The sequence below is a fragment of the Dendropsophus ebraccatus genome, chromosome 2 (genome assembly GCF_027789765.1).
Source record: "Dendropsophus ebraccatus isolate aDenEbr1 chromosome 2, aDenEbr1.pat, whole genome shotgun sequence".
Lineage (NCBI taxonomy): Eukaryota > Metazoa > Chordata > Amphibia > Anura > Hylidae > Dendropsophus > Dendropsophus ebraccatus.
In genome coordinates, this window is record NC_091455.1 from 148852713 (window position 1) to 148879183 (window position 26471).

Genomic DNA, 26471 nt, shown 5'->3' on the forward strand with positions numbered 1-26471 from the left:
TTAGAGAGGGATGCAGTCACAGCTGCACTGATCACTGTCTCCCTCTGTAACAGCAGCCACCGCATCAGTGTTCTCAGTCACTTCACTGTGCTGGGACTGAGGACACGTGATGCCGACACGGAGGGTGGGGGCCAGGAGCAGGGAGCTGTGTTGGTGTGGACTGAGGTCTGATGATTCTCTGCAATCCATGGAGGTGAATGCAGCTGGATAACAGCAAAACTGTGCAGAATCCGTAATAACTTTATATTAGAAAGATGGAAAGCTACGGGTGAGCAGCGTATTAATGCAAAAATAATTTTGGGGGGAATACCCCTTTAACTTACCCATCAGATGCCCATGAGGGGCCGTGACAAATGTTGTTGCAAAATCTAGGAACACTTTATCCACAGCCACCCCCCTATCCAGGCTTCTACTCACCTCTTCATAAAAACATATTACGCTGGCTTGACAGCTTCTATCCTTAGTAAAACCATGTTGGTTTTCACTTATAATACTATTACCCCCTTCATATTCCTTGATGTAGTCCCTTATAAGCCCCTCAAATAGTTTCCCCACAATGGACGTTAAGCTTACAGGTCTATAGTTACCTGGGGAGGACCTAGAGCCCTTTTTGAAGATTGGCACTAAATTTGCCTTACGCCAGTCCCACGACATGACACCAGTCACCAAAGAATCACTGTATATTTCATACAAGGGTAAAAAAATTACAGAACTAAGTTCCCTAAGAACTCTGGGGTGTAATCCATCATTCAGTAACTTAGCTTTTTCCTGATACCCAGTTATTAACTCACCGTCACCATTATTCAGGAGTTCTACATGCTTTGCCCTAGGTTTTATGCATTTATAAAATATATTATTATCATCATCATCATCATCATCATCATCATCATCATCATCATATTTAAAGAATTTGGGGGGGGTTTCTTTTGCTATCTATGGCCACCTTCCTTTTATTGTAAATTTTTGCTGCTTTTATTACCTTTTTACATATTTTGTTAAGGTCTTTGTAATGTTTAAAGGCTACAGCTGACCCCTCTGATTTGTATTTTTTTAATGCCCTTTTTGTCATTTATAGCCCATTTTAACCTCAGCTGATGTGGGATTTGATTTTAATAGTTTGTATTTGTTACCCATAGGAATACATTTAGCAATACAGTTATTTAATGTGGATTTGAAGATTTCCCATTTATCTGTATCCGTATTTCACAGCAGCTGCTCCCAGTCTATGCCCTCAACTTTTGCCCTTAACCCAGGAAAATTGGCCATTTTAAAATTAAACATTTTTGCCCTCCCAACATGTCTATGTTTTCTATACTTCAAGCAGGGGCAGGTTAATTTTACCATAGGCCCCAGGCTGTTCACCAAGCCTGCCCCCCCCACCACCACCACCACCACCTCACTGTAACTATGACAGCACTAGCGTAGTGTTCATAGTACAGGATAGATAATATTATGATTTGTGCAAAATTGCAGTAAAAAACTGTTTTGTTTTGTTTTTGCAAATCATGGCAGAACTGTAGCCAGGAGATACTGAATACATCACTGAAAGTCTGTTTGGGTTGCCATGGCCCCCCCCCAGAAGCTCAGGGCTCCGGGCTACCGCCTAAAATGGACCTATGTATTATAGTTCGCTACTGACTTCAAGCTAAAATTCACTATATTGTGGTCCCTTTTACCCAGGTGTTCATGGAAAGTGACATTCTCAACCAGCTCTGTTTTAAACGTTTTAAACCAGCATTTTGTTAAAGGCTCAACTAAACTGTCAAAAAGTTTGGTGCATTAAGGAACCAAACTTTTGCAGAAGTTTGAAACAAACCCTGGTTCAGCTTTTTTGGTTCGCTCATCTCTAATGACAATTGAAAATAATGGCATATAGTACCTAGTGCTTCACATGAGCATGACCACTTAACTTTCTCTTTAAACTTGTTGCAACTTTATTACATTTTGGTTTTAATCTGGAATAACTATATATGTTTTTTTTCCTTTCTTTTTATTTCCGCTATGGCTGCATTTAGCCAAAAGGTTTTCGACGCTACTACAGTTCTCCGTTACTTATACACGAGCAGTTTGGATGTATCAAAGAAGTCATGCCTATTGGTGAGTATTCCTTTTGTATTGTTTCTATACTGCATCTATTTGTATCATTTGTCTTGTAACGCAAGAATATATTTTATGTTACTGGGGGAAAAAAAGGCTACTTGGATTTGTGCTGTCTATTTTGTCTGCCAAGTATCTCTCTTTTCAGAGGGGCATTTAATTATTTGGCCCAAATTCCTCTACATATGGCTGTGTTCATACAACGTCAAAAATAGAGAAAAAACGTTGGCTCTTGCAATGATAACGTCCGTAAGGGTAATGATAAGGGAACGCTAGACAGCTAAATTACACATCTCTACTTATAAAATTACTATTTTTACTTTAGGCTATGTTCACACACATGACAGCAAATAACAGCCATGGTTGCAAAAATAAATAAATAATGAAATTAATATGTTTGCATTGATTTCAGAAAAAATGTCCGCTTTTGCAATGATAACGTCCGTTATTGCCGCAATGTAACTGACTCCAATGCACACAATGTATTGAATAACGGACTTTATCATTACAGAGGTCAAAATAATGATCATGACAATTATTTTCTTCCAATTAGTAAACCCAAACTAGAGTAATGTACCAACAGCCATCATTACACTAAGGGAACGCTAGACAGCTAAATTACACATCTCCACTCATAAAATTACTATTTTTACTTTAGGCTATGTTCACACACATGAGAGCAAATAACAGCCATGGTTGCAAAAAAAAATAATAAAATAATGAAATTAATATGTTTGCATTGATTTCAATGCAACAACAGCTATAGTGTATACACACAGTATACACTACAGCCGTTGTTAAATTGTGGCTGTAGAAAATAATAAGCATGTCTATTTTTACAGACGCAGTTCAGTGAACAGTGACCATAGAAAATAGTTGTGCACACAATATAAAGTACAGCTGACGACAGCCAGTGGCGGATTATAATGTGGGCGGTTTGGGCGGCCGCCCGGGGCCCGAGGCTCCGGGGGGGCCCATGCCGCGCCGCCCACATTATAATCCGCCCACGCCGCTGCGGCCCGGCCCACCACTGCACTCTTGTGACCGTAAGCATTATTTCGCTTGCGGTCACAGGAGTCCCCGGCTGCCTCCGGCTGATGTGCGGCTGCCGTGGGTGTTTTGTCCTCTCCTCGGCAGCGCGCGCATCACACAGCTCACTGTGCCACCTAAGCCCTGACTTCCGGTATTAAGAGCGCACGTTAGAGACGCTCTGTACCGGAAGTCAGGGCCCAGGCGGCACAGTGAGCTGTGTGATGCGCGCGCTGCCGAGGAGAGGACAAGACACCCCCGGCAGCCGCACATCAGCCGGAGGCAGCCGGGGACAGACCAGGAGCCGAGAGGATCGACGGGGGAACGGATGGCAGGTGAGTTGTGTTTTTTTTATTTATTTACTGACTGCTGTGCAAGGGGGGGAAGCAGAGGGGGACCATCTACAAGGGGGGGGAGCAGAGGGGGACCATCTATAAGGGGGGGAGCAGAGGGGGACCATCTATAAGGGGGGGAGCAGAGGGGGACCATCTACAAGGGGGGGGAGCAGGGGGGGACCATCGATAAGGGGGGGAGCAGAGGGGGACCATCTACAAGGGGGGGGAGCAGAGGGGGACCATCTATAAGGGGGGGAGCAGAGGGGGACCATCTACAAGGGGGGGGAGCAGAGGGGGACCATCTATAAGGGGGGGAGCAGAGGGGGACCATCTACAAGGGGGGGGAGCAGAGGGGGACCATCTATAAGGGAGGGGGAGCAGAGGGGGACCATCTACAAGGGGGGGGAGCAGAGGGGGACCATCTATAAGGGGGGGGAGCAGAGGGGGACCATCTATAAGGGGGGGAGCAGAGGGGGACCATCTACAAGGGGGGGGAGCAGAGGGGGACCATCTATAAGGGGGGGAGCAGAGGGGGACCATCTATAAGGGGGGGGAGCAGAGGGGGACCATCTATAAGGGGGGGGACCATCTATAAGGGGGGGGGGAGCAGAGGGGGACCATCTATAAGGGGGGGAGAGCAGAGGGGGACCATCTACAAGGGGGGGAGCAGAGGGGGACCATCTATAAGGGGGGGGACCATCTATAAGGGGGGGGGAGCAGAGGGGGACCATCTATAAGGGGGGGAGAGCAGAGGGGGACCATCTATAAGGGGGGGAGCAGAGGGGGACCATCTATAAGGGGGGGAGCAGAGGGGGACCATCTATAAGGGGGGGAAGCAGAGGGGGACCATCTATAAGGGGGGGGAAGCAGAGGGGGACCATCTATAAGGGGGGGGGAGCAGAGGGGGACCATATATAAGGGGGGGAGCAGAGGGGGACCATCTATAAGGGGGGGCAGAGGGGGACCATCTATAAGGGGGGGGAGCAGAGGGGGACCATCTATAAAGGGGAAAAAAGAGGGGGACCATCTATAAAGGGGGAAAAAGAGGGGGACCATCTATAAAGGGGAAAAAAGAGGGGGACCATCTATAAAGGGGGAAAAAGAGGGGGACCATCTATAAAGGGAAAAAGAGGGGGACCATCTATAAAGGGGGGAAAGAGGGGGACCATCTATAAAGGGGGGAAAGAGGGGGACCATCTATAAAGGGGGGAAAGAGGGGGACCATCTATAAAGGGGAAAAGAGGGGGACCATCTATAAAGGGGGAGAGAGGGGGACCATCTATAAGGGGGGAGAGAGGGGGACCATCTATAAGGGGAAAAGAGGGGGACCATCTATAAGGGGGAAAGAGGGGGACCATCTATAAAGAGGGGGAGCATCTATAAGGATTAGCACCCTCCTCTCCTGACATCCTCTGTGCTGCTGTGTCCTCCCCTATAAGATCAGCCCCCTCCTCTCCTGACATCCTCTGTGCTGCTGTGACCTCTCCTATAAGATCAGCCCCCTCCTCTCCTGACATCCTCTGTGCTGCTGTGACCTCTCCTATAAAATCAGCCCCCTCCTCTCCTGACATCCTCTGTGGTGCTGTGACCTCCCCTATAGATCAGCACCCTCCTCTCCTGACACCCTCTGTGCTGTTTTGACCTCCCCTATAGATCAGCACCCTCCTCTCCTGACATCCTCTGTGCTGCTGGGACCTCCCCTATAAGACCAGCAGCCTCCTCTCCTGACATCCTCTGTGCTGCTGTGTCCTCCCCTATAAGATCAGCCCCCTCCTCTCCTGACATCCTCTGTGCTGCTGTGACCTCTCCTATAAGATCAGCCCCCTCCTCTCCTGACATCCTCTGTGCTGCTGTGACCTCTCCTATAAGATCAGCCCCCTCCTCTCCTGACATCCTCTGTGGTGCTGTGACCTCCCCTATAGATCAGCACCCTCCTCTCCTGACACCCTCTGTGCTGTTTTGACCTCCCCTATAGATCAGCACCCTCCTCTCCTGACATCCTCTGTGCTGCTGGGACCTCCCCTATAAGACCAGCAGCCTCCTCTCCTGACATCCTCTGTGCTGCTGGGAACTCCCCTATAGATCAGCACCATCCTCTCCTGACATCCTCTGTGCTGCTGTGACCTCCCCTATAAGACCAGCAGCCTCCTCTACTGACACCCTCTGTGCTGCTGTGACCTCGCCTATAAGATCAGCCCCCTCCTCTCCTGACATCCTCTGCGCTGCTTTGACCTCCCCTATAAGATCAGGCCCCTCCTCTCCTGACATCCTCTGTGCTGCTTTGACCTCCCCTATAAGATCAGCACTCTCCTCTCCTGACATCCTCTGTGCTGCTGTGACCTCCCCTATAAGATCAGCACCCTCCTCTCCTGACATCCTCTGTGCTGCTGTGACCTCCCCTATAAGATCAGCCCCCTCCTCTCCTGACATCCTCTGTGCTGCTTTGACCTCCCCTATAAGATCAGCCCCCTCCTCTCCTGACATCCTCTGTGCTGCTTTGACCTCCCCTATAAGATCAGCCCCCTCCTCTCCTGACATCCTCTGTGCTGCTAGGACTCTCCTATATGATTAGCACCCTCCTCTCCTGACATCCTCTGTGCTGTTGTGACCTCCCCTATAAGATCAGCCCCCTCCTCTCCTGACATCCTCTGTGCTGCTGTGACCTCCCCTATACGATCAGCCCCCTCCTCTCCTGACATCCTCTGTGCTGCTGTGACCTCTCCTATAAGATCAGCCCCCTCCTCTCCTGACATCCTCTGTGGTGCTGTGACCTCCCCTATAGATCAGCACCCTCCTCTCCTGACACCCTCTGTGCTGTTTTGACCTCCCCTATAGATCAGCACCCTCCTCTCCTGACATCCTCTGTGCTGCTGGGACCTCCCCTATAAGACCAGCAGCCTCCTCTCCTGACATCCTCTGTGCTGCTGGGAACTCCCCTATAGATCAGCACCATCCTCTCCTGACATCCTCTGTGCTGCTGTGACCTCCCCTATAAGACCAGCAGCCTCCTCTACTGACACCCTCTGTGCTGCTGTGACCTCGCCTATAAGATCAGCCCCCTCCTCTCCTGACATCCTCTGTGCTGCTTTGACCTCCCCTATAAGATCAGCCCCCTCCTCTCCTGACATCCTCTGTGCTGCTTTGACCTCCCCTATAAGATCAGGCCCCTCCTCTCCTGACATCCTCTGTGCTGCTTTGACCTCCCCTATAAGATCAGCACTCTCCTCTCCTGACATCCTCTGTGCTGCTGTGACCTCCCCTATAAGATCAGCACCCTCCTCTCCTGACATCCTCTGTGCTGCTGTGACCTCCCCTATAAGATCAGCCCCCTCCTCTCCTGACATCCTCTGTGCTGCTTTGACCTCCCCTATAAGATCAGCCCCCTCCTCTCCTGACATCCTCTGTGCTGCTTTGACCTCCCCTATAAGATCAGCCCCCTCCTCTCCTGACATCCTCTGTGCTGCTAGGACTCTCCTATATGATTAGCACCCTCCTCTCCTGACATCCTCTGTGCTGTTGTGACCTCCCCTATAAGATCAGCCCCCTCCTCTCCTGACATCCTCTGTGCTGCTGTGACCTCCCCTATACGATCAGCCCCCTCCTCTCCTGACATCCTCTGTGCTGCTGTGACCTCTCCTATAAGATCAGCCCCCTCCTCTCCTGACATCCTCTGTGCTGCTTTGACCTCCCCTATAAGATCAGGCCCCTCCTCTCCTGACATCCTCTGTGCTGCTTTGACCTCCCCTATAAGATCAGCACTCTCCTCTCCTGACATCCTCTGTGCTGCTGTGACCTCCCCTATAAGATCAGCACCCTCCTCTCCTGACATCCTCTGTGCTGCTGTGACCTCCCCTATAAGATCAGCCCCCTCCTCTCCTGACATCCTCTGTGCTGCTTTGACCTCCCCTATAAGATCAGCCCCCTCCTCTCCTGACATCCTCTGTGCTGCTTTGACCTCCCCTATAAGATCAGCCCCCTCCTCTCCTGACATCCTCTGTGCTGCTAGGACTCTCCTATATGATTAGCACCCTCCTCTCCTGACATCCTCTGTGCTGTTGTGACCTCCCCTATAAGATCAGCCCCCTCCTCTCCTGACATCCTCTGTGCTGCTGTGACCTCCCCTATACGATCAGCCCCCTCCTCTCCTGACATCCTCTGTGCTGCTGTGACCTTGGGGGGGGGGGCGCGCAACATCAGGGTGAGTTGGCAATATGTTTATTGGGGGCAGCGGAAGTGGGGTGGGCAATGCTTACTGGGGGTAGCAGCAAGGGACCAAACATTATGTTTATTGGGGTCAGCAGGGAGGGGAGGCAGGCAGTGTTTTTTGGGGACAGCGTGGGGGGGGGGGCAGTAGCGGATCATAATGTGGGCAGATTGACTGGGGGGGGGGGAAGAGGGCCCAGGTTGGGTGGACAGCCCAGGGCCCAGGGTACATTTAATCCGCCACTGACGACAGCAGCTGGCCAAGATGATGACCATTCCAAAAAAACGGCCATGATACCGAAAATAAAGACATTGGGGGACATTTATTAAGTCCGACGTTTTTAAAAATACCTACCGAGATTTATGTAGAGATTTATGTAGAGACGGACTGCCTCTACATAAATTCAGTGCGCGCCAGGGCGCACGGCAGGAAACCTACGCCGGCTGAGAGCTGGAGTAGGTTTCCTGCTTATCTTTACGAGAAAACAATGATGAATCTGCGCCCCCCCCCCCCCCCCCCCCCCCCCCCCGGCGTACCCGTCGGAAAGTGCCAATTTGCGAATATTTTATTTGCAAAACGGCCATTTGCGAATAAAATCATGCGCAAATGGGCACTTTCCGCCAAAAAAACTAATTTCATCACTTGATACATGTCCCCCATTGTGTGAACATAGCCTAAAGGGGTTTTCCCACAAACATCTTCGAGGTAGAGATGAGCGAGTAGTGAAATATTCGACTTTCGAGAATTCAAATCGAATAGGCACCGAGATTCGACTATTCGAATGAATATTCAATCTCATTATAGTCTATGGGAAAAAAATTCTCAGCACTTGGAAATCAAAATTCGACCACTTGGAGGTCACCAAGTCCCCCATGAAACCTCCCTAAACGATGCGAACACCTCCGGAATGACACTGGGACATTAGGGGGAGCATGCCTGGGTGCACCCAACACCCCAAAAACGCAGTATAATGCCACTCTCCGCAGTTGCAAAGGAAAAATATTTGCGAACGCTTTACGGCAATGTTCACCCATTTCGGTCGTACATGATTCCAATGTGCATCTGTAGAGCATATGATGTGCCTTTTTGTGGGCTACTGGAACAATATGTATCACATGCCTTTTACTGGGCTACTGGCACAATAGGTATCACTTGCCTTTTACTGGGCAACTGGCACAATGGGTATCACTTGCCTGAATTTACCCTGAATGGAGCACACATAATGCATTCAGTAAGACCCATCAGCAGAACCAGACAGCAAAAACACTGCATGCTTTCCAGATAAAACCTTATTGTATTGTATTTTTTGTTAATGAAATAGGTTTTGTTTGAGGTCAGCATATGAAAAGATGTTTTCAGACTAATGTAGCATAATATATTTTGTGTTTTACAGCTTGTGGAAACAAAGTGGATCCTGTGTATGAAACCCTCCGATTTGGAACCTCTTTGGCACAGAAAAATAAGAAGAGCAGCTCTGGAAGTGGGTCCGACTCGCCCAATAGGAGCTCTGTAATAGTTTGTTTCAATTAATGTTACTATTTCCTGCATAGTATTTTGCCTAATATCTTGTAATGAATTAATTAGCACTTTAGATGATAAATTTAGAAAATCAGTTTTATATAGTATTTTATAGCCGATCTTTACCATTTGGAGCACATTCTATATTTGCTAACTATACTGATGTTTTGGTCTTTGAGGATATATTTTTCTAACAGCCAGCTGTTAAGGCAAACTCACCTAGCAAGAGTCAAGGGAATTTCTAGTCATGTGGCAAATCAATAAACTCCCACTTTAGTTGCTTTGTGGTTTTGTATATCTCTAATAAAATACTACTTTACGTAAATATACCATTTTAGAAAAAAGTTACATTAACTCATCTATGTATCTATCTATCTAGATTTTTGCTAGCCGTACGATAGCTCGTTTTGTGCTTGCAAAAAATCTTTTAATTTTATAATATTTTGATTTTTACTTTATATTGGCAGAAAAAAAGCATAGCAATGAAATAAAAAGATAATAATGAGTGAACAAAGTTAGCACACTTACTATATTCAGAAGTGGCAGTGTTTTATTCTATGACATTATATAGTCATTTAGGAGTATTTAAAGGCCTTCGGGATAATCCTTACACAAAGTGATCAACCGCATTTGGTCGATTATTGGCCATTGAGGCCAATAATCGCTTTGTGTAGTAAAAGACAGCAATCAATTGACATGCACGATGTTGGCTGATTGTTGTCTTTTAAAGTCTAATGATTGCATGGGCAACCCCCCGCAGCTCCCTACGCCGTTCTGGCATAAGAGGAAGGAAACCCTCTATTTGATAACACTATTTGTGAACCCTATCGAATTCTCTATATGGCTGGGTTCACACTATGTATATTTCAGGCAGTATTTGGTCCTCATGTCAGGTCCTCATAGCAACCAAAACCAGGAGTGGATTGAAAACCCAGAAAGGATATGTTCACACAATGGTGAAATTGAGTGGATGGCCGCCATATAACGGTAAATAACTTCCATTATTTCAATATAACAGCCGTTGTTTTAAAATAACAGCAAATATTTGCAATTAAATGACGGCCATCCACTCAATTACAACATTATGTGAACATAGCCTTTCTGTGTTTTTAATCCACTCCTGGTTTTGGTTGCTATACAGCCTCAAACATACAGCCTCAAATATACGTAGTGTGAACCCAGCCTATTTCTGCATAAATTTGACCTAAAACTGTATGAGATACTAAAAAGTACTAAAAGATCAAGGGAACTAAATCAAACAAATGAGTAATAACATTAGTCTTGGTCATTTATCTATAGAGAATTATGATTCAAAATCACATATACTGTATCTAAGCATGTAAGAATGTGAATCTTTGCTTTAAGTATATGGACCACTTATGTGACCAAAAACTACATCTAAATGTTTCTGGTTATTGCTGATTCGTCCTTCACATGGGCTTGAAGGAATTTAACCCATTTATCTGTACAAAACAGCCTCCTAACTTTCCTCCCATGAACTTCTCTCTTCAGGTTATTCTACAACCATACTCTTCTTTAACCATTGTTTTGTAGAATGACTTGTGCTTAGTCGTGTACACGGTCTTGCTGCATGACCCATGTTTTTTGATGGTCAAATGTACTGACATAATACTTTATTTATTGGTTCCTTTTTAACCTCATTGACCTCATTTATTATATTAAGGCTATGTTACCACAGTATTTTTTTCAACCAAAACCAGAAGTGGATTAAAAACACAAAAAGGCTATGTTTACACAGTGGATGGCCATTATGTAAAGACAAATAATTACTGTTATTTTAAAACAATGAGTGTTGTTTTAAAATAATGGCCGTTATTTGCCGTTAAGTGGTGACCATCCATTAAATTTCAACTGTGTGTGAACATAGCCTGTGTTTTCAATCCACTCCTGGTTTTGGTTAAAAAATACTGAGCAAAACTACTGTGAGGATTAATGGTAACCTAATGGTATAAATGGTCTTTAACTTCCTCCATTTGTACACAATAGGTCTGACTATGGACTGATGGGAGTCCAAACTCTTTAGAGAAGGCTGATGTTTTTAGCTGAAATGTATGCAGAAGTATAGATTGTCTCACAGAAAAAAAAAGGAAAAAAATTTGGTCAGCTCTCCTAGAACACTGTTCACACTAGGCAGGAGCACGTTGCCATGGCTGAAATTGCAAACACACAAAAACACAGAAAAATGCAACAGCTCACCGCAACAGCAAGATACAGACCCACCATGGACATGAAAATAATTAAAAGCAGCCCCCCCAACTGGCCAAAAAATTCCCACAAAAATAATGAGTCTCTTGGTTACTATTTGCAAACAGCGTAAACTGCCTCACCACGATAAGGTGGACTCATATCGAGGCAGACCCTACACTGTATGTACACTATGGCCTCTCCATGGCGTATAATACGCCTATGCTCTGGCCATGCAAGATCCGTCTAATACCTGCAAAAATAATTGCACCACCTGGGTGAGACAGGTGGAGTGCACGACCAAATAGAGGCAGCCACTCCCCCAACTGGAACACAGAAAAAAAAAGGAAAAAAGCCACCCAGGTGGTGCAATTATTTTTGCAGGTATTAGACGGATCTTGCATGGCCAGAGCATAGGCGTATTATACGCCATGGAGAGGCCATAGTGTACATACAGTGTAGGGTCTGCCTCGATATGAGTCCACCTTATCGTGGTGAGGCAGTTTACGCTGTTTGCAAATAGTAACCAAGAGACTCATTATTTTTGTGGGAATTTTTTGGGCAGTTGGGGGGGCTGCTTTTAATTATTTTCATGTCCATGGTGGGTCTGTATCTTGCTGTTGCGGTGAGCTGTTGCATTTTTCTGTGTTTTTGTGTGTTTATAGATTGTCTCCCCTAATATGAACGAATGACAAGGGTCATCACTTTGTAACGTCCCTACCAACAACAACCTACTTTGGAGCCACCATTAGGAATACATTAAAGGGGTACTCCAGCGGGGGGGCTATTTTGGGATCTGGCCGGGGAGGAGGTGGCTGAGAGAAAAGACGTCCAATCACCTCCCCGGAACCAGCGGCGGGGCCCATATTGCGGCGCTCCAGTCCCCGGTTCCCGGCCGCTTCCTGGTGTCTGACGCGGGCTCGAGATGTGACGAGACGTCTCGGGATCTGAGCGGACTTGAAACGGATCCGGCCTCTGTCGCTGACTGGCTGAGCGGACTTGAGACGTCACGTCTCGAGCCCGCGTCAGACACCAGGAAGCGGCTGGGAACCGGGGACCGGAGCGCCACGATACAGGACCCGTCGCTGGATCCGGAGAGGTGAGTGGATGTATTTTCTCTCAGCCACCTCCTGCCCCCTGCTGGAGTACCCCTTTAAGCAATTTTACATAAAAGCAGCTCTGTGTTATTATTTGATTAGAATTTTATAAAACAAATTACAATTGTATTATTATAGAATATTAATATTGTATTATTATACTGTAGTTGGACATTAATGTTCACCTTCATTTATTTAAACATTCTCATATACATTCCAAGGTGTTGGCAAAGTTGAAATTTTTGGAGCACAGCTGCTTTATAGTACTGAGCTTATTTATATGTTTGAATCAATACTGCACTTCTGTGGACTTAAAACCTAGCACATGTTTAAATATGAACAGTTATGGAGAAGATGCGCTAAAATAGCAATCTTGATGTGAGTCTATATTATTTATTTATGAAAATGGGTGTGGTTAATTAATTTATTATTTCCTTCAACACATCATAAAAAGGGAAAGTGACTTGTTATAATGGCTTTCAGGAGGACCTACATATGTGATATCGGAATTACTAAAACATATTTTACAGACATTGCAGACAATACTTCTGTAACATCATCAAGTCATGGACGTTCCAATTCTATGGGAGAATCCATGCTGCAATTACAGTTCAGGCTATACAGTAATTTTTTAGGCAAACATTACAGATCTTTTAAACTACACACAACCCAATAGAAATCAATGGGCCCTAAATTTGCAAAACGTGTGACCTAGGCATAAGGTTGGGTTCACACATAGTATTTCTGTCAGTATTTTTAACCAAAACCATGAGTAGGTTAAGACACAGAAAAGCTGCTTCCATTATCATCTTTCACTGTGGGTTCTACTGACCAAAATACTATAATGAGCAATATAGGCTCAGAGAGGGATGAATAGGAAAGAAGCCTAAGTATTCATCGGGAGGATATTGAAGAAAGGAGGTACAAAGGATAGTTATTTGAGGAAGTATACTTTTACACAATGTAAAACATAAGTGCCTTTAGAGCAAAAAATTTAATAAAGCTGCATTTAAATGTATGATGTGGCCCTTTCCCTGGTGTCTAGTGGGGGGATCTTCCCGCCCACCGTGAAGCGATCGCGGAGGGGAGATCCCTTCTTCTTACTGGGCCAGGGCTCAGCGTCGCAGTGCCGCTGATCCCGGCTCGGCAATCAACATATCTGGTCTGCAGTAGACCAGAGTAATAAAGCGCTGATCTAATCGGTCTTTGCTGTATTACGTATACTGCAGGGATTTCTTGTCACATCAAATTAAGAAAAATTGTAATAAAAAATTATCAGAAAGTCGCATATATGCAAGCAAGGTACTGATAGAAAGAACCAATCATGGCACAAAAAATGACATCTGACATAGCCCCATAAACCATAGGATAAACGCGTTATAAGGATGGGAATAGAACAATTTTAAACACATTAAGTTTTTTTTTAAAGGTTTTAATTTTCTCTCCTCACCTTCACGACGGCACCACAGGAGTTAACTCTTACCCTAGGGACAGGAAAAGCACACAGCGAGAGGTTAAAAGCCCCTCCCCTTCCCCCAGACACCAGTGCTTTTCCTGTCCCTGAAGGGCAGGCACGAGAGGTGTGGGGGATCCGTGTGAAAGTGAGGAGGATCCCCTGAAGAAGCAATTCCCCTTACCAGCGGGATCGATCGGGTACATCCCCTTCCTTTCCTAAAGGCATCTGGATGGGGTAAGGAAAGGCCCGCTTTGCGCGCCATTTCTGTATGTGACGGGACACGTGGGGATCGCGGGGCCATGGCTCAAGCCTTCCCTGTGGCAGCGGGTCCAGTCGGGCTTCCAGGAGGGCGTGTGGCCTACTCGAGGTACGCCGCGGCCTACTTCCGGTCTGCACTGATTCCGCCGCAAGTGGGGCATGGGGCCTGACGTGCGTCACCACGTTACGTACGTGGCGCGCTGACATCACAGACCGGAAGCGAGCGCTCCGGCAGCCTGGAGAACGCTGAGCGGTGCATTTAAAGGACGGGCTCTTCTCTGCGGGTCGCCCGTCCTGAGGTCTGCTATTCACCATGGATTCAGGCTCCACATCAGCAGACAAGCCTTCGCATCCGCCAGCGGCGGTAAGTGTGCCAAAAGATTTTGCTACACTGAGGGTTGTGGTGCAGTGTTTTTCATTCTACCTAGTCCAACCCTCTCTCTCTCTCTGGGTGCTCACCTGCTGTGGTTCACCAGGTGTGGGGCTTCTCTAATCTCCTGCCATGTGGCTAATTCCTGTTTCATGCTAGGAGAAAGAAGCCACTCAGAAAGAGAAGGAGAAAGCTAAGGCTCCCCCTCCATCTGCTAGGAAATGCAACAACTGTAATGCTAGATTGCCATCTTCCTTCAAACGGAATATTTGTTCAGCCTGCATTAATGAAGTGATAAAAGAGGACAGATCATCCTTTTTATCTGACATAAGACAGCTGAATATAGAGGAAATAAAGGGTTCTATTCCAGCCCCTCAGGCTATGGCTCCAGCTCCCGCCCCAGAACCAACAATAAATCTTCCTCCTCCTGCTAATCCTCCTCCTCAGGCCCGGATTTTGCCTCCACCAGTAGACATGTCTCCTGATATGGCAGTACCTGGATGCTCGGGTTCCTATGTGTCGTCAGTTATATCTAAGAGACACCGGTCCCCATCTACCTCCTCAGTCTCAGAGGTGGAATCAGGACAAATATCAGACTCAGGGGCTCGGTCTGAAGCTTCTGATACTCAGGAAGCAAGAAGGAAATACTTCTTTCCATCTGATCATACTACGCCTTTATTAAAGGCTGTAAGGAGCGCATTAAGTATTGAGGAGAAGCAGGAGAAGATCTCAGCTGCGGACCAATTATTTGCAGGACTTAGAGCAAAGAAAAAATTAGGCTTTCCTATCCACAAGACGATTAAGGATCTAATAGCCGACGAATGGGAAAAAACCTGAAGAGAATGGCAGTTCCCTCAGACATCAGACAACGTCTCCCCTTTGATTCTGAGGAAACTGAAGAATGGGAGGTTCCCATGATTTGTTTTTTTTTTTTTTCAATCATTCTCTCCTTCGAAGACTCCACACAAGAGCTTATTGAAAAAGTCCTGGGAAACAGTCACCTTTTCTACCAAAAATAACATAGCTGCTACTTGTAGCTAGAGCATCCCATGTCTGGATTACCAGTTAGAGGAACATCTAAGGAGTGGAACTTCAAAGGAGAAGATAATCGACTCCCTTCCTCTTCTAAAGGACGATATAGGCTTCCTAGCAGATGCCTCAGCGGAAGCCATAAAGGTCGCAGCCAAAGACGGAGCCTTAATTAACTCAGCCCGACGGGCCCTATAGCTGAAGGACTGGACAGGAGATAATACCTCTAAGTCCAAGCTTTGTGGGCTTCCATTCGATGGAAAATATGTGTTTGGGTCAGCCCTTGATAAATTGTTAGAAAAATCATCTGACAAGAAAAAGGCTCTCTCAGAGGAAAAAGCCAGAAGAAAAAGGAGCAGACCCAACGTCCCAAGTATCAAGAAAGATACAAAGGGAAATTTAAGAGAGGTCGTTGGAGTTACTCAAAGGGGGTAAAAAATTCTACATTTTTTTCAAGCCCCGAGATACTAAGGACAAACAATGACACAGCCCCAGTCGGGGGGAGACTGTCCAAGTTCTGGGAGTCTTGGATAGAAGTCACAAAAAATCAATGGGTTATAAATGTGATCCGAGATGGATACAAAATAGAATTCGTCCAATCTCCTTCCGAAAAATTCAGAATCTCCCAACAAACCTCTCTTTCTCTTCAGTTGGAGCTTGTCCAAAGTGTCAGGAAATTGATAAGCTCCAATGTAGTGATCCCGGTACCAGTGAAACAACTGGGGAGGGGACACTACTCGAACCTATTCTTAGTTCCCAAACCCAATGGAACTTACAGACTAATCATAAACTTGAAACCTGTGAACAAGTATGTGAGATACAGAAGGTTCAAGATGGAATCCATAAAGAGCACGACTCCCTTGATCCCATCAGACGCCATGATGGCGTCAATCGACTTAAGAAAAGCTTGTCGTATCCGAGAGGCAATGTCAGTTCTGGGGTCCATGACCGCATGTATTCCGGCCGTGCCCTGGAGTCAGGCACATTCCAGAACACTCCAGTCCCAAATTCTATCCTCCTGGAACAAGCAGAAATGGGGACTAGACAAGACAATGCAGATTCCACTTCTAGTGCGTCAGTCCTAGACTGGTGGTTGAACCTACCAATCTAAGGGAAGGGGTACATTGGGACCCGGTTCCAAGAAAATCCTAACGACGGACGCAAGCATGTCCGGCTGGGGCGCGAAGGTGGACTCTCTCCTGTTACAAGGCACTTGGACTGCAGAGACAACCGGAAGATCATCCAACTACAGGGAACTCCTTGCAGTATGGATGTCTTTACAGCAGGCCAGAAATACCTTGAAGGCATCTCACCTACATGTGCTATCAGACAATACCACGGGGGTCGCTCACTTAAGGCACCAAGGGAGTGTAAAGCAGAACTCTCTCAGATACATCTCAGACAAGATCTTTCAATGGGCAGAAGACAATCTTCTCTCCATCACAGCCACTCATCTCCAGTGAATAGAGAATTCCCAGGTGGATTACTTGAGCAGACATGTCCTATCGCCAGGAGAATGGAGCCGGAAGGATTCGATCTTCAGAGTGATCATAGGGAATTGGGGCCTACCACAAGTGGACCTCTTTGCGAACCACAAAAACAAGAAAATAGCAAAGTTTTTTTTCGCTACAACCAACAAGGAATCCCTTGGGGATAGATGCACTGGCCCATCCTTGGACCTTCGACCTAGCCTAGGGATTTTTACCAATTCCTCTAATACCCAGAGTATTACAGAAAATCCTAAAGGAAGAGGTGACGGTGATCTTGATTGTCCCCTTTTGGCCCAAATAGGCTTGATTTGGGATGCTGAAGAAGATGGCCCTGGAACCTCCTATTCTTCTTCCCACAGATCCAGATCTCCTACATCAAGGTCCTCTTCTCCATCCAGGGCTAGCAAATCTGAAACTTTCAGCCTGGATCCTGAACGGGAGATGCTTAGAAGCAGAGGAATTTCAGATGCAGTAATTTCCGCCATCCAGAATAGCAGGAAACCAGTCACCTCAAAGATCTATTAAAAAATATGGAAAGTCTTTAATTCTTGGTGCCCGACACGATCGGCCTTTCCTGCTGATCCCAATATCCTGCTTATTCTTAATTTCCTTCAAGCAGGATTAAACAAGGGCTTAAAACCAGCTATACTCAAAGTGCAAATTTCAGCCTTATCGGCAATATATGATTACAACATTGCTGGAAATAGATGGGTCCAGAGATTCATGAGGAGTGCAGTTAGACAAAATCCTACAGTAAAGAATTTACTTCCCCCCTGGGACCTAAATATTGTCCTTGAAGGTCTGACTCAACATACTTTTGAGCCCTTATCCGATTGTGACCTAAAATTTCTTTCTTACAAAGTCGCCTTTTTGGTGGCAATAGTATCTGCAAAAAGAGTGGGAGAGATGCAGGCATTCACAATTGGAGAACCCTACTGCCTGATACAAGAAGACAGGATTGTCTTAAAAACAGATCCAAATTTCTTACCCAAAGTGGTAACATCTTTTCACAGATCTCAGGACATAGTCCTTCCCTCCTTTTGCTCATCACCAAAATCTAACTTAGAACACAAGTTCCATTCCCTCGATGTGAGAAGAGCGGTTCTACACTACTTAAGAACCTGTGAACCATGGAGGAAGGATCAAACCCTTTTTATCCAGTTCCAAGGGAAGAACAAGGGGAAAAAAGGGCGATAGCAACAAAATGGGCAGAGAAGGCATGTGCATCTATTGAACAGATCTGCAGAGCAGCCACCTGGTCCACACCACATACCTTCACAAGACACTATCGACTACAGCTGCAACGCAACTAAGATCTTGCGTTCGGTAGGAAAGTTTTACAAGCTGTGGTCCCTCCCTAAGGTAATTTGTTGGTATTACTCCTGTGGTGCCGTCGTGAAGGTGAGGAGAGAAAGACGTATTAGTCTTACCGGTAAGACGGTTTCTCCGAAACCTTCACGACGGCACCAACAACCCTCCCTTTATTATATATTTAATTTATGATACTCACGTGGTGCTAAGACTTGGTTATAATGCACTGGTGTCTGGGGGAAGGGGAGGGGCTTTTAACCTCTCGCTGTGTGCTTTTCCTGTCCCTAGGGTAAGAGTTAACTCCTGTGGTGCCGTCGTGAAGGTTTCGGAGAAACCGTCTTACCGGTAAGACTAATACGTCTTTTTAAAAGCAGTCAGATAAAATAAAAGTTAGATAAATTACATATCTTTGTAATCATACTGACTTGAGAAAGATAGATAACATGTCAGTTTTACTATAGAACTAATGGCATAAACACGAAACCCCCCAAAATGAAAACAAATTCCTTTTTTTTTTAATTTCACAGCACCAATAATTTTTTTCTGGATTCAGAGCATATTGTATGGACAAATTAAGTCTCATATGGGTCTGTAGGGGAAAAAAATCCAAGCGCTATGGCCTTTTAAACACAAGGAAGAAAAAATGAAAACGCTAAAACAAAAATTAGGCCCGTCCTGAAAGGGTTAAATGCGTTGTTGTGATCAAGTTAACCCTGTCTACAACTCGTGATACACCTGGCTACATCTGTATATATATATATATATATATATATATATATATATATATATATATATATATACACACAGATGTAGCCATGGTTAACAGGACAGGACTTTGCACTAAAAAAAATATATCTATACTGTATGCAGAATTGGCAAAAGTGGTAAAAAAGCTATAAAAAGTATCTGGGGGAAAGCATCCATAAGCACACACATTTGCCCAGGTTTATTAATCTGTGTAAGGCTATGTTCACACACAGTTTTTTGCTCAGTATTTTGGTCAGTATTTTTCAACCAAAACCAGGAGTGGGTTAAAAACACAGAAAGGTTATGATCACCCACCATTAAATTAAGTAAATGTCCATCATGTAACGGCAAATAATGTTTATTTTTTTTTAGAAAAGATAACAGCAATTATTTCCCATTAAATGGCGGCCATCCAATAGACATAGATGTTATTTTAACTGTGTGTGAACATAGCCTTTGTGTGTTTTTAACCCACTCTTGGTATTGGTTGAAAAATACTGACTAAAATACTGAGCAAAAAGACTTTGTGGAAACATAGCCTAGAACGTGAATTACAGATGGCAGATTCACTTTGAATTACAGTTATAAAGGCTATCTTTGTTTATATTAGGAAGCATGATGTTCCTGCACCATAGACTGGAATTTTGAACACTGTGGACAAGTGATCAAGGTTTTACAAATACTCTACAAATACAAAAAACATTATTCAGATTGATAAAACATCAGCTATGCTTGTTTTGTGGATTTTTCCAACACATGTATATATTAACCTTTTACTGTGTCTGTATGATAGGTCATTCATTTATTATGACAATTTTATTTTTAGAAAGGTACAAATATCTGTATGCATATTTGCAACAGCATTGTACAACCCCCCCCCCCCCCCACCCCCTGTATATTTTAAGTACTTGTCATGTGAATTGATATTGATATTTGCTGCCTACCTTAATGTGCTTATTTTTGTATCTTCTATGTATGTTTTCGAATAAAATGCATTTGAAGAAAACATAAGCGTATATTGCTAATTAAAAAGTAGGAGTGATATTAAACAACCAGTTCATTCTGATATACTTTCTTTTCCTAAAATCTGCAATATTACCTACCCATAAGGCCAGTTATTAATAAGCAAGTTAGGGCATGCTCATGGTCAAGGCATCAGTTTAAGATTTCATTTATTGTCAATTAAAACAGATTTCCTGGATATCCTTTCTTGAGGCTTAGTCTATGTGTCCCAGTTGATGACATAAGTAGATAGTCTCTAAACTTGTGTTGAGTTACTACTTGCTGCGGACAATCAGAAAAAGCAGAGAAAAACATGGATGAACATATTGCCATGGTGCCAATGGAAATTTACATGTAGTAAAAAATATAGTTAAAAAAAAAAAATAGGAAATGATTCATATGGCAGACAAGAGTTAAAGCCTACGTGCACCTTTGAAAAGCATTCATATTGTCCTTTTGTTGCTCACTATTGATTCTATGGCCTCTGCAACTTGTAAGATCTCTATTTTCTCTGGATGTCTGTACGCAGCCTAAATGATTCTCCTCTCCGACAGCCTTGTATCTGCTGCACCCTTTATCTCCAGCCCGTGTGAACTGTCCTCCAATGACACTACTCTTTGAGCTGTAACCGCCTCAAGGTCCCTTTATTTGAGTGGCAGCTAAATGGTAGGGAATTTGTAATAAAGTCTATTTAGAAAGTTGCTTTGTCTACCAGGAAACAAATCAACAATAAAAAAAATTAGTGGAAGGTTATGTTCACACTATGTTTAACAGCGTCCGTTGCATAGCAATGTACGCTGTTAGACTGCTGGCTTCCGGGCAGCATTCAGGACGTTCCTGCAGCCAATACAGAGGTATCGGCTACAGGTAAGTTCTTTTTTTAACATTGACTTGCAGGTACCGTCGGTTGTGCCCTAAAATCAATTAGCCATTCACTTCAATGTAATGTGCGGCTGCTGGCTGACTTTACATTGTGTGAATAGCTAAATAATAGGCAGGTACACTATTTTAACGCCCGTTCTAAAGAAGAGGCATTAACATAACGATGTGTGAACACAGCACTTCAATGCAATGCCGTCCCTGAAATAAAGAACGAAAGCTGATTCCATAGCAATCAGCGTCCGTTCTTTACTGAAATATTATGTTATGTTGTGTGTTATAGCCCAAAGGTGTGCATAGCTTTTGGGCTGAACCTATTATACTGCAGTGTTTAACAACCCAATGAGAGAGTTGGCATTTTTTCCCATGGGAAGAATATAATTTTAAAATGCATGCCTTAAAGTGGTTATCCAGCACTACAAAAACATGGCCACTTTAGCCCCACTCTTGTCTCCAGTTTAGGTGTGGTTTGCAATTAAGCTCTATTTACTTCAATGGAACTGAGTTTGAAACCCCACCCAATCTGGAGACAAGAGTGGTGCAAAAGTGGCTATGTTTTTGTAGCACTGGATTACCCTTTAATTACAGGGTTTTGCTGTCTTATGGGAATGATGTCTTCCTGGCCTGTTTGCGGTTGACAGAGGTGGTTGGGAAGGTGAAAAAAGCGGAAGCGCAATTTTCATAACTTCCATTGGCTTTATAGGAGTTGCACAGTTGCTGCAGCCCCACAAGTTGCGTTGTTTATCTAGCTCCGGAAGTTACTTATTCATTGTAGTTCACAGGACCATGTCATTTGTGCAACTCCAATTAAAGTTAAAAGGAATTATGCAAATTGCGTAACTCCTATGCTTTAGCTGTTTTTGTTTTGTACTAGACCACCTCTGGCAGCAGGAAACATGCTGGAGGGGGTCAGGAAGCCATCTTTACAAGATATACAAGCATATACAAATGCAGCCATAGCCTAATCTATACAGCTATAGACACACCCACACCTGTACACTATGCTTACGCCATCTTAGCCTCTAGGACAGTCATGTCAAACTCTGGCCCACGGGCCAAATCTGGCCCGTGGTGCCATTATTTTTGGCCCGCCAGACAATTCAGAGTTGGAATTACATCTGGCCTGCCATGGCTTCTATATGAGACTATGGGGCAGGGCTGGCTACTATATGAGACTATGGGGAGGTTTGACTACTATATGAGACTATGGGGGAGGACTGGCTACTATATGAGACTATGGGGGAGGGCTGGCTACTATATAAGAGACTATGGGGAGGGCAGGCTACTATATGAGGCTATGGGGGAGGGCTGGTTACTATATGAGACTATGGGGGAGGCCAAGCTACTATATGAGACTACTGGGCAGGGCTGGCTACTATATAAGAGACTATGGGGGAGGGCTAGCTATTATAAAGGAGACTACGGGGGAGGGCTGGCTACTTTATAAGAGAATATGGGGAGGACTGGCTACTATATGAGTCTACAGGGGAGGGCTGGTTACTATGAGATTACGAGGGAGGGCTGGGTACTATGAGACTACAGGGAATGTCTGGCTACTATATGGGACACATGGGGGGCTGGCTACTATTAAGGCACTATTGGGAGGGTTGGCTAATATGTGGGGCAATTTTGGTTGGGTTGCCTACAACATGGGACAATATTGGGGGGGTTGGCTATTACATGGGTTTGAGTTTAATCATATCATAGCAATTTATCATGTCATTTATAATAGTGCACAGTGCTGGGAGACTCACACCCCCGGAACCCCTGCTCTAGGACCTCTAGCCACCAGACATGGGCTGATCTATAAAGCTATGCTCTGAATCCACAATCAGACGGTGCCAAGGGGGCATAATCCAGCCCCAGGGTACTCCTGAAATGAAGAGAGCTAGAGAGGTGCCACTTCTTTTACTCACATTCAACTAGAAATCTGCCTTGTATAACTTAGTAAATCGTCTTTCTGTTAAAAAGGTTGAGAACAGCTACAAAAGAGAAAGCTCAAAGTGAGACATTTAGACCAATTATTTTGCTAACACTTTCAGCAGTGGACAGGGGTCAGCAAGAGAACGCTGACCCATACTCTGCAGGCTGCTGATACCTTTCTATTATACCTAAAATTAAGGGGTACTCCGGCCTGGGGGCTTTTTTTTTATATGGCCGGGGAGGAGATGGCTGAGGGCAATGACGACCCCGCCTCTGTTACTGACAGGCTGAGCGGACTTGAAACGTCACATCTCAAGCCCGCGTCAGACAACAGGAAGCGGCCGGGTAGCAGGTACCAGAGCGCCTCCTCCCCAGCCATATAAAAAAAATTCCCCCAGGCCGGAGTACCGCTTTAAAGCTCTTCAGCAGTTTGTGCTACAGAAGCTCTTCCTTGAGACTAGACCAAACCAGAAGAGCAAGCTATCACCACCTCTCTGGCACATCAGTTTGCCTTGGGCACCTATGACTAATTACTAACCAATGTATACTAGGAACACCCTACAAGACATTGTAAAACCCAACTGTCTAACCATCACAATCACACCGTCGCACCCAGTCACAGTCAGTTCCTTACACTTACACTTTATGCTGTTTCCAAGATGTCAACTTAAAGAACTGTTTATAAGACTATTTGTTTACATCACTTGTCAGTGGTTTAATGCGATGGCTGATCAGTGCAAGCCTTTAGATCAGTGATTTGCAACCTTTTTTGAGCCGCGGCACACTTTTTATACTTTTAAAAAAATCCCGGGGCACACCACCAACCAAAATGGCACAAAATGACACTAAAACAGTACATATTATACATATAGTTAATAATATAGATTCTAAATGTATTTATACTCACTCAGTGTGAAACCTGGGCCTGTTTTCTTCTCCCCCCTGTGCTTCTCTCCACCATACTTCTCCCCCCTACTTCTCTCCTGTGCTTCTCTCCACCATACTTCTCCCCCCTGCTTCTCTCCTGTGCTTCTCTCCACCATACTTCTCCCCCCTGCTTCTCTCCTGTGCCTCTCTCCCCCATGCTTCTCTCCTTTGCTTCTCTCCACCATACTTCTCCCCCTGCTTCTCTCCTGTGCTTCTCTCCACTATACTTCTCCCCCCTGCTTCTCTCCTGTGCTTCTCTCCCCCCTGCTTCTCTCCTGTGCTTCTCTCCCCCATGCTTCTCTCCTGTGTTTCTCTCCCCCATGCTTCTCTCCACCATACTTCTCTCTTGTGCTTCTCTCCTGTGCTTCTCTCCCCCATGCTTCTCTCCACCATACTTCTCCCCCCTGCTTCTCTTCCCCATGCTTCTCTCCTGTGCTTCTCTCCCCCATGCTTCTCTCCTGTGCTTCTCTCCACCATACTTCCCCCCCCTGCTTCTCTTCTGTGCTTCTCTCCCCCCTGCTTCTCTCCTGTGCTTCTCTCCCCCATGCTTCTCTCCTGTGCTTCTGTCCCCCATGCTTCTCTCCCCCCTGCTTCTCTCCGCTTTTTCTCTCCCCCATCCCCAGGTTTCTCCCCCCCCCCCCCTTCCTCCTCACCTCCTCCGAGATGGTCACTGCTGCTGTCCGCCTCACCTACTGGGCGCCCGTAGGGCCCTGACGTGCTCCTCCAATCAGCAGAGACTGGGAGCGTGGTGCGCTGCGGCGGGCCGTAGCGCACACGTTGATTGGATGCGTGCATCACGGCCCGCCGCAGCGCACCACGCAACCGCCCACATTATAATCCGCCACTGATCGCTGCGCATTGCCGGGGAACAAAACACAGGGGCACCATAGTTTGGGGAACTTTCCCCGCGGCACACCCGACCAGCGGGCACACTGGTTGAAAATCACTGCTTTAGATTATTCAATAGGACCAATGTCAATTAATTGTAATCACCTTTTTCTTAGTTACATTTGTTTCTCTACAAAGATGATGACTGGCATTATATCATCTCACTATTTTACCTCACTATATGGAAAATTAGTTTTTCCAAGTCCAGGAAATCTTTGTGGTTGGATAATGGTTTGAATAAGTAGCTTTGAAAGTCTGGAACAATCCCACACATGCATTTAGAACAATATATTTATTGTATTTTCAATTTATTTGAAAAAAAAAAAAAAATGGGCCAAAAAACTAACTATGTGAACTGCCACCAGGGACTTGAAGAAAATTCTCGGCTGGGGTGATTTTTAGCAGAGTATGGGGGAGGGGGAGGATTAAAGTGTGTACTGAAATAAGCGCCGGAGTGGGGAAGGTGAGATCATTCTACTCCTTTCCTTCTCACAAACATTCTGCCAAAAATTCACCCCAGTTCATAATTCTCTTTTAAAGGGATAAAATTATGCAAATGCTACAGAAACATATAGCTTCGCTTACCTGTCTGCCAAAGTTTTGAAACCACTAAATCCATTTGTTTCTGTCACCACTTTATGGTTGAGCAATTTCTCAGTAATACAGTTCCCAAAATGCCTTGCCTTTCATCAGCTCTCTATCACAACCTTCCCACGCTGCCTACTCCCCTCCTACAACACCCCTACCAGTTTCCCACCCAGGAGTGCTACAGGACATTGCTCTACACAGCAAGTTTGCAAAAGTTCTCCACTGCGATCCTGTGCCCTGTTTTTTTGTATGGGTTTACATACATGCAGTGGATTTTTTTATTCTGCTGCAAGTAACTAAAGCCCCATACTTTACCTGTCCGTGCTCCGGCCTGCTTCTGTGGCTCCCAGCTACCTGACGTCCCGCTCAGCCAATCAGTGGCTGTAGCAGGACAGCGCACTGATTGGCTGAGCCGGGCAAAAAATCCGCTGTGGGTATGTAAACCCATACAGTATTAAAAAAGTAACAGCGGTCAGCATGGGCAGTGCAGAGCAAAAGGCAATGCTAGACCATTTTTATGAACAAGTACAGGTAATAATTAGGAAACAAAACCTAAAAATTATTACATCATTTATAATTGTAAACCTTTACAATGAAGATTTTAGAGGAGTTTTTGATAATACTTAAAACGAATGTACCATGAGGAACATCACTTTTTTTTTTCTTTACATGCTGGTGGTGCGGTTCTGTTTTTTTTTTTAAACCCCACTCGATTCCAGCGCTCAGTGCAGTTCTTTTGCTTAGCACTGGCCCGACTCTATGCTCTGTGCAGTATGACGATATCCCCTCCCCTCAATCAGTGGAGCCGCATCACAGTGGGGATATCTCCTCCTCACTGTGACGCAGCTTCACTGATTAAGGGGAGAGGAGCCTTTCTACACTGGCATTACCACTCTGGCGCTGATCTGCTTATGTAAAAAAAAAAAAAGTGATGTACCTAATGGTAAATTCGCATTAAAGGAAATGATTAGTTTTAGTAACTATAACTAAATACTAAAACTGATTATAATTTAATATATTTCAATTTGGATATTGCATTATTTTAATGGCAACCATATTGTCGCATCTCTGTGTTCTGCTTTGTTAGCTTTAATTACAGTTAAACTTTATACAAGCTG

General features: G+C 45.1%; 1 protein-coding gene across 2 annotated transcripts in view; it reads left to right on the forward strand.

Annotated features, from left to right (window-relative positions):
* STAC (SH3 and cysteine rich domain) overlaps positions 1-26471 on the forward strand; it is a 187754-nt gene that overhangs the window by 120723 nt on the left and 40560 nt on the right. For both annotated transcript variants that reach the window (XM_069958472.1, XM_069958471.1), the window contains exons 4-5: positions 2016-2097; positions 9059-9174. In XM_069958472.1, the coding sequence (XP_069814573.1) occupies positions 2016-2097; positions 9059-9174 (198 nt within the window). The remainder of the gene's footprint in view (positions 1-2015; positions 2098-9058; positions 9175-26471) is intronic.